At 38.9% G+C, this 12,515-nt stretch overlaps 1 protein-coding gene across 3 annotated transcripts in view; it reads right to left on the reverse strand.

The window, feature by feature from the left end:
- Nucleotides 1–180: 180 nt before the first annotated feature.
- Nucleotides 181–12,515, reverse strand: part of Atad5 (ATPase family AAA domain containing 5) — a 49,768-nt gene continuing 37,433 nt past the window's right edge. Inside the window, exons 17-23 of one of the 3 annotated variants that reach the window (XM_075991425.1) lie at nt 11,435–11,528; nt 9,684–9,748; nt 7,496–7,676; nt 3,984–4,159; nt 2,679–3,511; nt 1,763–1,918; nt 181–1,652 (exon numbers count right to left, since the gene is read on the reverse strand). In XM_075991425.1, coding sequence (XP_075847540.1) covers nt 1,574–1,652; nt 1,763–1,918; nt 2,679–3,511; nt 3,984–4,159; nt 7,496–7,676; nt 9,684–9,748; nt 11,435–11,528 — 1,584 coding nt within the window. In that variant the 3' untranslated portion in view covers nt 181–1,573. Of the gene's footprint in view, nt 1,653–1,762; nt 1,919–2,678; nt 3,512–3,983; nt 4,163–7,495; nt 7,677–9,683; nt 9,749–11,434; nt 11,529–12,515 lie in introns of all 3 variants that reach the window. The other 2 variants (XM_075991426.1, XM_075991424.1) reach the window with 2 other exon arrangements.

Consider the following 12,515-nt stretch of genomic DNA (forward strand, 5'->3'; position numbering starts at 1 on the left):
GCAAGCAAGTGGTACACATACATACATGCTGGCAAAACATTATACATGTGAAAAAACAATCTTTAAAAAGCTTTGAGTATATTTTCTTGTTTGACAACCTAAGTTATAGCATTTATCTGAATGCATTCAATATAATGTACATTAAGATGATAATAACTTTAAATACCACTTACAGCTTTTAGATTTAACTTTTAATTAGATTAATTTGCTAATTATACAAAAACGGTAGGTTGAACAAGAGGTAAAAACATATCTTCACATACATTTGTAAACAGGTATACACCTATACTTTAAAAAAGTACAAAACTAGGATCCTTAACTTTTGAGTTAAAAAATAATTCATCAAAAAATGTACCTGAATATTATGTTATTATACAAGTATGTGTAATATGAAGCAATTTTAAACATACCTGATCTGACTGTAAAAATAACATTAAGTAAAATGTGACATTTTAAAATCTTGCCACTAAAGTAAAAATACACAAAAAAGCCCAAAAACCAACCAACCAAACCCCCGAAAACACAAAAACTGATGACATTCCTGCGTAGTCCCAGGAAGCTGAGAAAGGAGGAACATGTAATTCTGGAAGTAGTTTAGAGGCAGCATAAGCATTATAACCAGACCTTGTCATCTCCAAAACAGGGTGGGAGGGTCTAGCTCAGTGGTGAAGCATGCCTGTAGAATGTACAGGCCACGGTTTGTTCTGTAGCACGGCAAATAATTACAAAAACGAGACTCTGTATGTACTAAGACATAGGACACTTGCCCACAACACAGAAGACCCCAAGTTTATCCTTAGCACCACAAAACCCAAAACCAAACTTAAATGGAAACAGCTGCTAGGCATAAACCCCATGGTAGATGCCTTCATTATTTCTTCATCAACAACTTGTCCAGAATAGATAAGTTAATGTCATTACATTTATAAAGAAAACATGATATAAAATGTACAATGATTTGGGTTGGTAAAATGCACAAGACTACCTACATGGGGTGATAGCAAAGGTTTATGAAAACTAGAATTCAGAATGCTTTTCTTTGCCAACACAGATGATTCATTGATTCAGTGGTAAAACATGCTGGAGGAGGGCACAAGATGTAAAAGCAAGAGGAAGTACAACCCTTTCCAAAATATTCATAACTTCATTCCTAGCACATTTAAAAATTATTCTGTATGTAACTCTGTTTTATACTGTGTAACGTTTAGGGACCGCAGGCTAGGTGCTTCCTATTTATGGTGGCTCTGATGCTGACGAGCAGAGGAAGGGAACGAGGAAAGGGAAGATTACAGTGAGCTCAGCACCGACACAGCTTTAGAAATCCACAGATGGTTTACACACAGAGAAAGCATACCAACCAAGCGAAAACAGGTAATACAAAACATTCAGAAAACAATATGACAATCATATATACAGTTTGTAACCCAATTTTTTTCATTTTAAATAGTTGAACCACAAAAATACAAAGTTTTAAAATTTACATTAAGAGAAATAATCTCTTCTTTAAAGTTACCATATTCTAGTGTGTCTTAAGGACCACATCATCTGTACAGGACACTGAAGATGAGGAGCATCAAGGGAAGTCTGCGGCCAAAGCAGTCACAGCCTCTTCTGGGATATCAAGATGAATTCCTTCAAAGTAGTGCAGAAACCTGTCAAAATTATAAAAACAATTTAATAGCAGTATTTTCATTACCGTGAACATATTTATTAGTCTTGACATATCTACCTAAAACACTACTTTTTTTTTTTAGACATTTACCTTCTTTTATTTCTCCCTTGTTCCTTTAGCTTCTCTGTCCGACAAATGTTCCGAAGAGTTGGTAGGTAGTCAGTTATACTAGCTTTATTACCCACACTCAGAAGAGACCGACTGGAAAGCACTCTTTTAATGACTGCCATCCTCTTGTCAGCACTGCTACAAATTAAGAGAAAGGATATTTTTTTTTATATTTGTACATAAAAATGTAACAACCCCAAATTTAGCTAGTGTTTCTGCTTCTGGTCTAGACCAAATGACACTTCTAATTTGCTGTTAACAGCATCAGTCACTCTATATGCCCAGACTGGCCTAGAACTCTACATAGCTCAGCCAGACTTCAAGATCAGTCTCCTACCTCAGTCTCTGAGTGCTGGGATTAATCTTGCATCACCACATTCACCTCCATATTGACCTTTTGTTTACAGATAGGATCTCATGTAGCTGGGGCTGGCTTCAACCTCTTGATCCTTTTGCATCCACCTCCCAAATGCTCTGATTACCAACATGTGCCACCATGCCTAGTGTCACATATCTTTTATATATATACTTATTTATATACATGTGTGTGTGTAGTGTCATATATCTTATGGTGACCTTTTACCTGTCACAACTCTGAACTCTTCTGATACCTACCAGTTTCCCCCAAATTTTTTTTCTTCTGATACAAGGTTTCTCTTTGTAGCCTTGGCTGTCCTTGAACTCTGATATCCACCTGCCTCTGCCTCTGGAGTATTGGGATTAAAGTCATGCACCACCGCACTCACTCATTCAAGCTGGTTATCTCAGTAATCTCAACGTATATGAGAAGCTATATTAACACTAAGTGTTCCCCATGATCAATAGCCCAGAATTTTACATCAGTAAGAAGAACCCCCTGCCACTGATTACTGACAAAACAGAAGGTAACAAAACTTACTCCAGATTAGCTGCCGACTGGCGGAAGCACACATCACTGCACCTTTGTGAAACACAGAACGTGAGCTCACTGACTGCATCTCTTCCTAAGTGCTTGCATGAATTCAAGGACTCCAGTGCTTTTGAAATGGTAGAAGAACATTTAGTAAAGCTGAGAGCTTCTGCCGTTGCTTTTAATTCTTCAGATCTCTGAGGGCCCCACCCATCTCTACTCTCAATACTAAACTCATCACAAAGTCCATTTTTAACCTTTCCGCTTGTCCAGCAAAAAGGCTTTCTACCCAGTTCATTCTGTTCCCCTGCATCTCTTAGAACGGCATCTAAGAAGGACATGTTCTCCATGAACTCAGCGAGAGAATTTAAACAGTGCGAAACGAGCACAGAACACTTCTTCTCTGCTGGTGTCTTAGGAGGTCGAGGCACAGAGTCAGATGTAAAATCTTTGTTATGTGTCTGTGTCTCTTGGTTGCCGTCTCTGTCTCTGCTTGTGAGGTCTTCTAAAGCTGAGGAAGGAACAGGAGATAAGCTAGTCAGTTCATCAGAAAAGTCCAGTCCGGTGTCAAATAAGTCACTGTCATCTAGGGTCACCATCTTTTTCTGCTTCCTTTTCTGTGATGTTTTTAATGACTGATCTTCTGACTTCATCCTGGGAAGATTGTCCATGCTTCCTGGTGCACTGGCCTCTGTAGTCACCGGAATGACTTCCGGAATGACAGTGACTGGCAATGGCAGGATGAATTCAAGATTACTATATAATAGATCTATGTTTTGCATGTGGAATTCAGTGAGGAGCTGGATGAATTTATGCCATTCTTCCTTGGTTGTGATCTTGTGCTGAAAAGCAATTTTGAATAAAGAGATGTTTTAAGAACCTAGTTTAGACATATTCCCAGCCTTAGGAATACAGACTTGTCCCTATGTATCTCTATCTTTTATCTATTTTTTAAAAGATTTATTTATTTATTTTATGTATATGAGTGCTCTATCTGCATGTATGTCTGCAAAACCAGAAGAGGGCATTACCATGTGGCTGCTGGGAATTGAACTCAGGATCTCTGTAAGAGCAGCCAGTGCTCTTAACAGCTGAGCCATCTCTCCAGCCCTTCATACTATACTTTTAAAGCTATGTCTATGCACCATTTATCAACACAATCAAATGAGTTAAAATCTCACTTCTAACATCTAGAAAATGTTATGTATATTTTAAGTTGAACCAATATTCAAAACACAGGTATTATTGTATGGTGAAGCCTGGTAAGATAGACAGGAACATGAATTCAATATTTCACACAGATATGGAAAATACCTTTAAAAATGAAATTAAGTCTTGAGATGGGGAGGAAATGTTTTTGAGTCCAAACAAAGCCTCTGCACAGCCGGTGTCACATTTGGGGAGGGCTATACGGTTCCTTCTGCTGCTTTTAGAGTTAATTTTTGGATCACTGCCATCTTCAGAGCAAACTGGTATATTTCTGCTATTTCCTTCTAAAAAATTAATAAAGACAAATCTTAGATGAGTTTATCTTAAATGGACTGTATGAAAGAACGCACAAATTCTGAAGACGTGCTCCTGCCTGACACCACCTGACCTTCACATGTGCTCCCCGCATTACAATGTAGTCCGTTACTTGAAAAATACTTAAGTGAAATGATTCAAGCCTATCTTTTATTTATTTATTATTTGATGTTTACACCAGAGCTTTATTTTTTTTTATTTATTTTTTTAACTGAGGCAGGCCTCACATTTGCAATGTAGGCAAGAATAACCTTGAACTTTCTTGTGTGTGTTGGGTGGCCAGACACATTTCAGGTATCATTCCTTTGGTATCCAACCTTGAACATCTGACTCTACTCTCTGAGGGGCAGCGCCATCACATACATCTACCAGGACATTTTCCCCATGTTTTATTATCATATTGATCTTTTGAGAGCTTGTTAAAGTTGCCAGCTTACACTGAATAAAAAATATGGCTCGGTCTATTCTGAAAAACAATGTTTAAATTTTTAACTAATTAAAGAGAAAAATGACAAGGAATTAATGTTTAAAATTTCATATTACTTTAAAATTTTTCTTTTATTGTCTATTCCCTTTGGTTTTATGTGACTATGTGCACAGCAAATATCCCAACAGAACTATGACTGGAGAAGGGCACACACAAACTAGCAACTTCCCCTGGGAAGAAGCATGGCTGACGAGTCCTGAAAATACAGGATCTGGAATGGAGAAAGTAACAATAATTGCTTGTGCCGGGGCTGGAGAGATGGCTCAGTGGTTAAGAGCATTGCCTGCTCTTCCAAAGGTCCTGAGTTCAATTCCCAGCAACCACATGGTGGCTCATAACCATCTGTAATGGGATCTGGTGCCCTCTTATGGCCTGTGGGCATACACACAAACAGAATATTGTATACATATTAAATAAATATTAAAAAAAAATAATTGCTTGTGCCATTATCAGGTCACAACAATAACTTAAGAGTAGTAGAAACTAAAAATATTCATGTGAGAAAAAAAAATTTCTAAAACCAAGTTCTTAGGAAAATTAGAATTATAAACTATTAAATATAATACAAAGAAATACAAGCTGCGTGTGGCTGCACATGCCTAGGCTATATGTGATCCTGCCTAAAAACAGGGCCAGTGAGAAGAACTTGCTGCTAAACTGACAACCTGAGTTCAGCGCCCCCTCCTTCCCCCGCCAGGGTAAAAGAGAACTGACTGCTACATGTTGTCCTCTGATCTCCACACCACCAATAAATAAATAAATGTGTACATGTAATTTAAAAGATAAAAACAGAGCTGGGGGGGCTGGAGAGATGGCTCAGCGGTTAAGAGCATTGCCTGCTCTTCCAAAGGTCCTGAGTTCAATTCCCAGCAACCACATGGTGGCTCACAACCATCTGTAATGAGGTCTGGTGCCCTCTCCTGGCCTGCAGGCATACACACAGACAGAACATTGTATACATAATAAATAAATAAATATTTAAAAAAAACAGAGCTGGGTGGCGGTGGCACACATCTTTAATCTCAGCACTAGGGAGGAAGAGGCAGGCAGATCTCTGTGAGTTGTAGGCCAGCTGGGTCTACAGAGTGAGTTCCAGGACAGCTAGGGCTACACAAAGAAAACCTGTCTTGCAAAACCAAAACAAACAAACAAGTAAGTAAATAAAATAAAAAAGCAAGCTGGTGGTGGCGGCAGTGCGCACCTTTAATCCTAGCACTCAGGAGGCAGAGGCAGGTGGATCTCTGTGAGTTCAAGCCAGCATGGTCTACAAAGCAGGTTCCAGAAAAGCCAGGGCTGTTATACAGAGAAACCCTGCCTTGAAAACCAAATAAATAAAAATAAAATACAATAAAAACCAAAACAAAGGGCTAGAGAGATGGCTCAGTAGGTAAAGTGCTTGCAAGCATGAGGACCTAAGTTTCTAAGTCCAGCACACACATTAAAAAAACTCTAGGGGAGATTGAAGAAATCACAGGTGCACGCAAACATGCATATTCCACTCTCACAGACAAAAGATACGAATAACCCCCGCCTCAGGAATTTACACTTAAATACAATCACAAAAAAAGAATGAGATACAGCTATCCCAGTACAAAGGTCACTAATATATTTTGTTTGCTTTGATCAAGGTACTGTCTCCTATAGTCTAGGCTGAACTCAATGTAGCCAAAGATGACCTTTACCTCTTGATCCTCCTGCCTCATCTCCCAAGTGCCAGGAGTACAGAAATATGACACCACAGCTGGCATTATGTTTTTTATAAGGGAAAGAAGGAAGTTGCTAAGTGGTAACTATAGTTCTGTAAGAAACTCTATGTCCATAAATGTACATGCAATAGTTTGGAGTGTTTTTGAGATGGGTCTAATGCAGTCCAGGCTACTCTAAACTTACTATGGAGACAAGGATGACCCTCAATTCTTCATCCTCTGGTCTCCATCCCCCAAGTACTGTCAGAACTAATCTCATATTGACTTCTGAAGCTACTGAGAGCTTAAGAAGCGTGATTAAAAAAAAAAGTCTAAGGACTGTAGTGGGTATTTCTCTTTTCTTGCTGAGAGACTGCAGAACTAGGGTCACAGACAAGTAACACAATACTGGCCTTGAAAAACCTTTTTTCCCTCTTGTATTTTTGTGAGTTCAATCCATTTGCACTTTTCTGTTATTTTGTTTTTTGGGAGAAGATGTTATAAAGCCCAGCCTGTCCTTGAGTTTATTCTAAAGACAAGCAAGGCCTTGAATTTATGATCCTCTTGCCTCTGCCTCCAGACTGCTAAGATTACAGGTGTGAAATACCACACCTGACTGTTTACTTACACTCAATGTTTTTATTTTTTAAAAAATATTTAATTATTTATTAAGTATACAGTATTCTGCCTGCAGGCCAGAAGAGAGCATCAGACCTTATTTCGGATGGTTGTGAGCCACCATGTCATTGCTGGGACTCAGGACCTTTGGAAGAGCAGGCAATGCTCTTAACCACTGAGCCATCTCCCCAGCCCCACTTAATGTTTTAAAAACCAGCATAGCTAGCCACTTAATTTAAAAATTTAAAAACTGATAGAGTATATATTTAAGAATGTGGTCCTGCCAGGCGGTGGTGGAGCATGCCTTTAATCCCAGCACTCGGGAGGCAGAGGTAGACAGATCTCTGTGAGTTCGAGGCCAGCCTGGTCTACAAGAGCTAGCTCCAGGACAGGCTCCAAGCTACAGAGAAACCCTGCCTTGAAAAAAACCAAAAAAAAAAAAAAAAAAAAAAAAAGAATGTGGTCCTGTAATAGAACATTTCTTCGTGACAGACTATTGACAGACTACTTACGACAATATGATAATGGTCTTTCTTCTAAAATTCCACCTCCACTTCTAATCCAAAACTGTAAGTAAAGGATACTTTTTCTGATGTCACAGTCATTTGCAGTCAACAAGGTTACAAAGTCTTTTAAGTCGGTTCTGAAATTCTCAACTAAACAGATCACTTGTAGATAGCTGGCAACGTTAAGCTAAAAATCAGAAAACAAGATGTGGGAGATATAAAGACATGGTTAGTTACATAACTGGCAGAAATGGAGTAATAATGAATATTGATGAAGAATAGTTAAAAGCCAAAATATCTTAAAACTTTTTGAGAATAAAATTTCTCTAGAAAATACAGGAGAATATACCATCAAATTAAAGACATATATATATATATATTCTTGTGTTCACTGTATATAGTTCAGGACAGCAACAACAAAAACTGTGTTTGTGTGTTTAAGACAGAATCTTATACAAACCAGGCTGGTCTTGAACCTCTGATTCTCCTGGCTCCACTTCCCAAATGTAAAGATTACCTGCATTGTTGTGTTGTTTTAAGCAGGACCTTCCTACATAGCCCAGGCTGACCTCAAACTTAGGATCCTCCTGAGTCTGCCTGTTGGATGCTGGGGTTACAGGTATGTAACCACCACATTCAGCCTGGCAAGGAAACTTCAAAATTCTCTAACCTGAATACAACAGACAGTTTTATAGAGCTGGATTAAGTAATGATACACTTGATAGGATTTTTAAAAAATTTATTCTCCCCAACCTTTCTTAAATTTTGAGCCAGAGCCTCTCTACATAGCCCTGGATGTCCTGGTACTGCCTCTGTAAACCAAGATTAGCCTCCAACTCACAAAGATCCACCTGCTTTTGTGTCCCAAGTTCTGGGAACAAGACAAACCTAGCCACTTAACATGATATTTTATAGCCATTAGAATTATAAATATTGGGATGGAGAGATAACTCAGTGGTTAAGAGAACAGGATGGTCTTCCAGAGGCCCCGAGTTCAATTCCCAGCAACCACATGGTGGCTTACAACCATGTGTAATGAGATCTGGTGCCCTTTCTGGCCTGTAGGCATACATGCAGGCAGAACACTGTATATATAATAAATAAATAAATCTAAAAAATAAAAATAAGTTGGGCGGTGGTGGCACATGCCTTTAATCCCAGCACTTGGGACGCAGAGGCGGGCAGAGGCAGGTGGATCTTTTGAGTTGAAGGCCAGCCTGGTTTACAAGAGCTAGTTCTAGGACAGGCTCCAAAGCTATAGAGAAACCCTGTCTCAAACAAACAAACAAAAATAAAAAAAGAGAACCAAGCAGGAGGCGGAGGCAGGTAGATCTCTGTATGTTCGAGGCCAGCCTGGTCTACAAAGAGCGTTCCAGGAGAGTCAGGGCTACACATAGAAACCCTGCCTCAAAAAACAAAAACAAAACAAACCAAAAACCCCCCAAAATAGAGAAATTATAAATATTATAACAATACTAAAATATACGTTTCTAAATTTAAAATAAAAATCAGTAACTATCAAGTTCACAGACGCATGTGTTTACAAATATAAAACAGAGGGGGCAATATTAAATATCTAATGTATAAGAACTTAATGGATAGCAACTTTCTTTCTATTTATTTATTTATTTATTATGTATGCAATATTTTGTCTACATACAGATGGTTGTGAGCCACTATGTGGTTGCTGGGAATTGAACTCAGGACCTTTGGAAGAGCAGGCAATGCTCTTAACCGTTGAGCCATCTCTCCAGCCCCAGCTTTCTTTCATTTTATCAGAATTCCAGTATGGCACTTTCTTTCTTGAGACAGAGTCTTGCTATATAGCCAGGCTGACTATGCAACCTTATTTAGTCTTATGCTGGCAATCCTTCAATGTCAGTCTCCCAAGTGCTGAGATCATAAAGCATTTCCTGCCGTGTGTGTGTGTGTGTGTGTGTGTGTGTGTGTGTGTGTGTGTGTGTGTGTGTATGAAACCTGTGCCACATGCAACCAGTGCAATATTCAGGAGTAACAGAAAAACACAACTTAAATCATGCATTTCTCTTTCTTTCTTTCTTTCTTTCTTTCTTTTCTTTCTTTCCTCAAACTTAAACACTTTAACATTTTCCTTTAAAAAGCACATTTTAAAAATATAAATTTTTTACATAATTGCGGTACATATAATCTGTGATCATGAAAATTCAAAACTTACCAGGGAAGGAATATTGAAATTGATTTCTTCAAAGCAGCCATCAAACACTAAACTAAATGTGGGATCTATAGAAAAATGACATAATGTTATTAAAAATAAATGAGATCACTACATAACTTTTCCCAGTTATACTTTTTTATTACAATATCTAGCATTTCACTGGTAATTAAAGGACAGGAGTTGACTCAGTGGCTATAGTGCATTCTGCTCTTGCAGCAGGCTGGAGTTTAGTTCTCAGCACCCACATCAGACAGCTCACAACTGCCTGTAACTCCAGCACCAGGAGATCTGATACTTCGGGTCTTCAGGGGCTAGGGGCTGCACATGGCTCCTCTGCAAGAGCTACAAGTGCTCTTAACTATGAGCCAACTCCTCAGGTCCTAACATTTACAATTGTTAATAAGTGTTTTAATTCTTCTCTCGGTAATTGTTAATTTCTTACTATGACTAGGTTACAAGTGTTCTAAGTATGTATGTATAGGGCAAAAGGTATATATACAGTTTGCGCTATTTAAGATGTCAAGCATCCATGGGGGTGGTTTCAAAGTATCCCTTAGATGAAGGAAGCCTACAGTATCATGCAAATGACAACTCCTGAAGAAACTTTCTATTTTGATGTAACGTAATTATGACCTTTAATTAAAATATCACCTAACCTATGATTATTAAATTGTTTTGTTTTGTTTTTTGAGACAGGGTTTCTCAGTATAGCCTTAGTGTCTGATTATTTTTGCTTGTTTTTACACAGGATTTGGCTATGTAGCACTAACTAACCTGTAATTCATTGTAGACATCAAGTCAGCCTCAAATCTGTGGGGATTCTCCTGTCTCTGCCTCCTGAGTACTAGGATTACAGACCACATTATGCTTTGTTTTGAAGAGGAAAAAAAATATTTTTGGTTTGTTTATTTTATGTGTTTGAGTGTTTTGCCTGCATGCATGTCAGTGTCCCAAGTGAGTGTCTGGTGCCTGAAGAGGCCCGAAGAGGACATTAAATTTCCTGGAACTTGAGTTACAGACAGTAGAAGCTGCCATGTGGGTGCTGGGAATAAACCCAGGTTCTCTGCAAGAATAATAAGTGCTCTTAACCAGTGAGCTATCTTTCCAGTATGTAGTGATGAGCTGTGGGCAGGCCTGCTTTTCGTCCCGCCCGGCTCCCGCATGGTTAGCTTTACACCCAAAATAACAATACACAAATTGTATTCTTTTAAACACCGCCTGGCCCGTTAGTTCTAGCCTCTTATCAGCTAATTCTCACATTTTGATTAACTCATTTCTAATAATCTGTGTAGCACCACAAGGTGGTGGCTTACTGGGAAAGATTCAGCATGTCTGTCCTGGCGGCTGCATGTGCCCTCACTTCCCTTCTTCCCAGCATTCTGTTCTGTCTACTCCACCCACCTATGTTCTGACCTATCAGGCCAAACAGTTTCTTTATTAAGTAACCAATGAAAGCAACAGATAGACAGATGACCTTCCCACATCACCAGTAATCCCAATTTGTTTTAAAATATCATTTACTATTATTGTATGTGTATGTTTTGAGTGTGGGTGTATACATAAGCATTTAGAAACAACAGGTCAACCCTGTGGAACTGGTTCTCTACTTCTACCTTTATGTGGGTTCCAGGCATCAAACTCAGATCAATAGACTTACTTGGAAAGGGCCTGCACCTGCTGAGCCATCGCCTTAGCCCACACATACTTTACTTCAACAAAAAATAAGCTGTACTGAAATTATTGTTACATACCACTTGTGGTAAGAACTACTGGCCGTTTAGTTGTCGCCATGAATGTTTTGACTGCATTCAAAAACCCAGCATCTTCATCAAAAATGACATCAACCTACAAGTCATTCATTACAATATTAATATAGTAAGAGTAACAATATACTTGTGCAGATCAGTTATAGAGATACACAATAGATATACTATGTCAGAGTCAACACTAATTTTTTTGAAAAATATGAATTAAGCTCATGCTGAAACTTTTATGTTTTTATATTTTTTTGTTTGGTTGGTTCTTGTGTAGGGTTTTACTGGCTGTCCTGGATCTTACTATGTAGACCTCTGCCTCCTGAGTGCTGAGATTAAAGGTGTGCACCACTGCTGACTGGTGAAAAGTTTATGTCTTATACCATAAACAAACTTTTTTTTTTTAAAGATTTATTTATGTATGTGAGTGTTCTACCTGCATGTACACCTCTATGCCAGAAGAGGGCATCAGAACCTACTATAGATGGTTGTGAGCCACCATGTGGGTGCTGGAAATTGAACTCAGGACCTCTGGAAGAGCAGCCAATGGTCTTAACCGCTGAACCATCTCTCCAGTCCCCAAACTTTTAAGATGGTAACATAATAAACATTAAAACTAAATAAAAGCCAGGCAGTGGTAGTGCAGCCTTTAATCCCAGTCCTCTGGAGGCAGAGACAGGCAGATCTCCGTGAGTTTGAAGCCAGCCTGGTCTACAGAGTGAGTTCCAGGACAGCCAGCGCTGTTACACATAAAACCTGTCACCCAGCCGGGCGATGGTGGCGCACGCCTTTAATCCCAGCACTTGGGAGGCAGAGGCAGGTGGATCTCTGTGAGTTCGAGACCATCCTGGTCTACAGAGCTAGTTCCAGGACAGGCTCCAAAGCCACAGAGAAACCCTGTCTCGAAAAACCAAAAACAAAAAAAAAAAAAAAACAAAAAAAACAAAACAAAAAACCTGTCACCCATCTCAAAAAAACAGCAAGAAAACAAACCAACAACAACAACAACAAAAACCCCAAGCAAACAAAAAAAAACTAAATAAAACAATCACCAGTAACTGGGTAGATGAGCCACAAG

Source organism: Microtus pennsylvanicus, chromosome 11 (genome assembly GCF_037038515.1).
Source record: "Microtus pennsylvanicus isolate mMicPen1 chromosome 11, mMicPen1.hap1, whole genome shotgun sequence".
Taxonomy (NCBI): Eukaryota; Metazoa; Chordata; class Mammalia; order Rodentia; family Cricetidae; genus Microtus; species Microtus pennsylvanicus.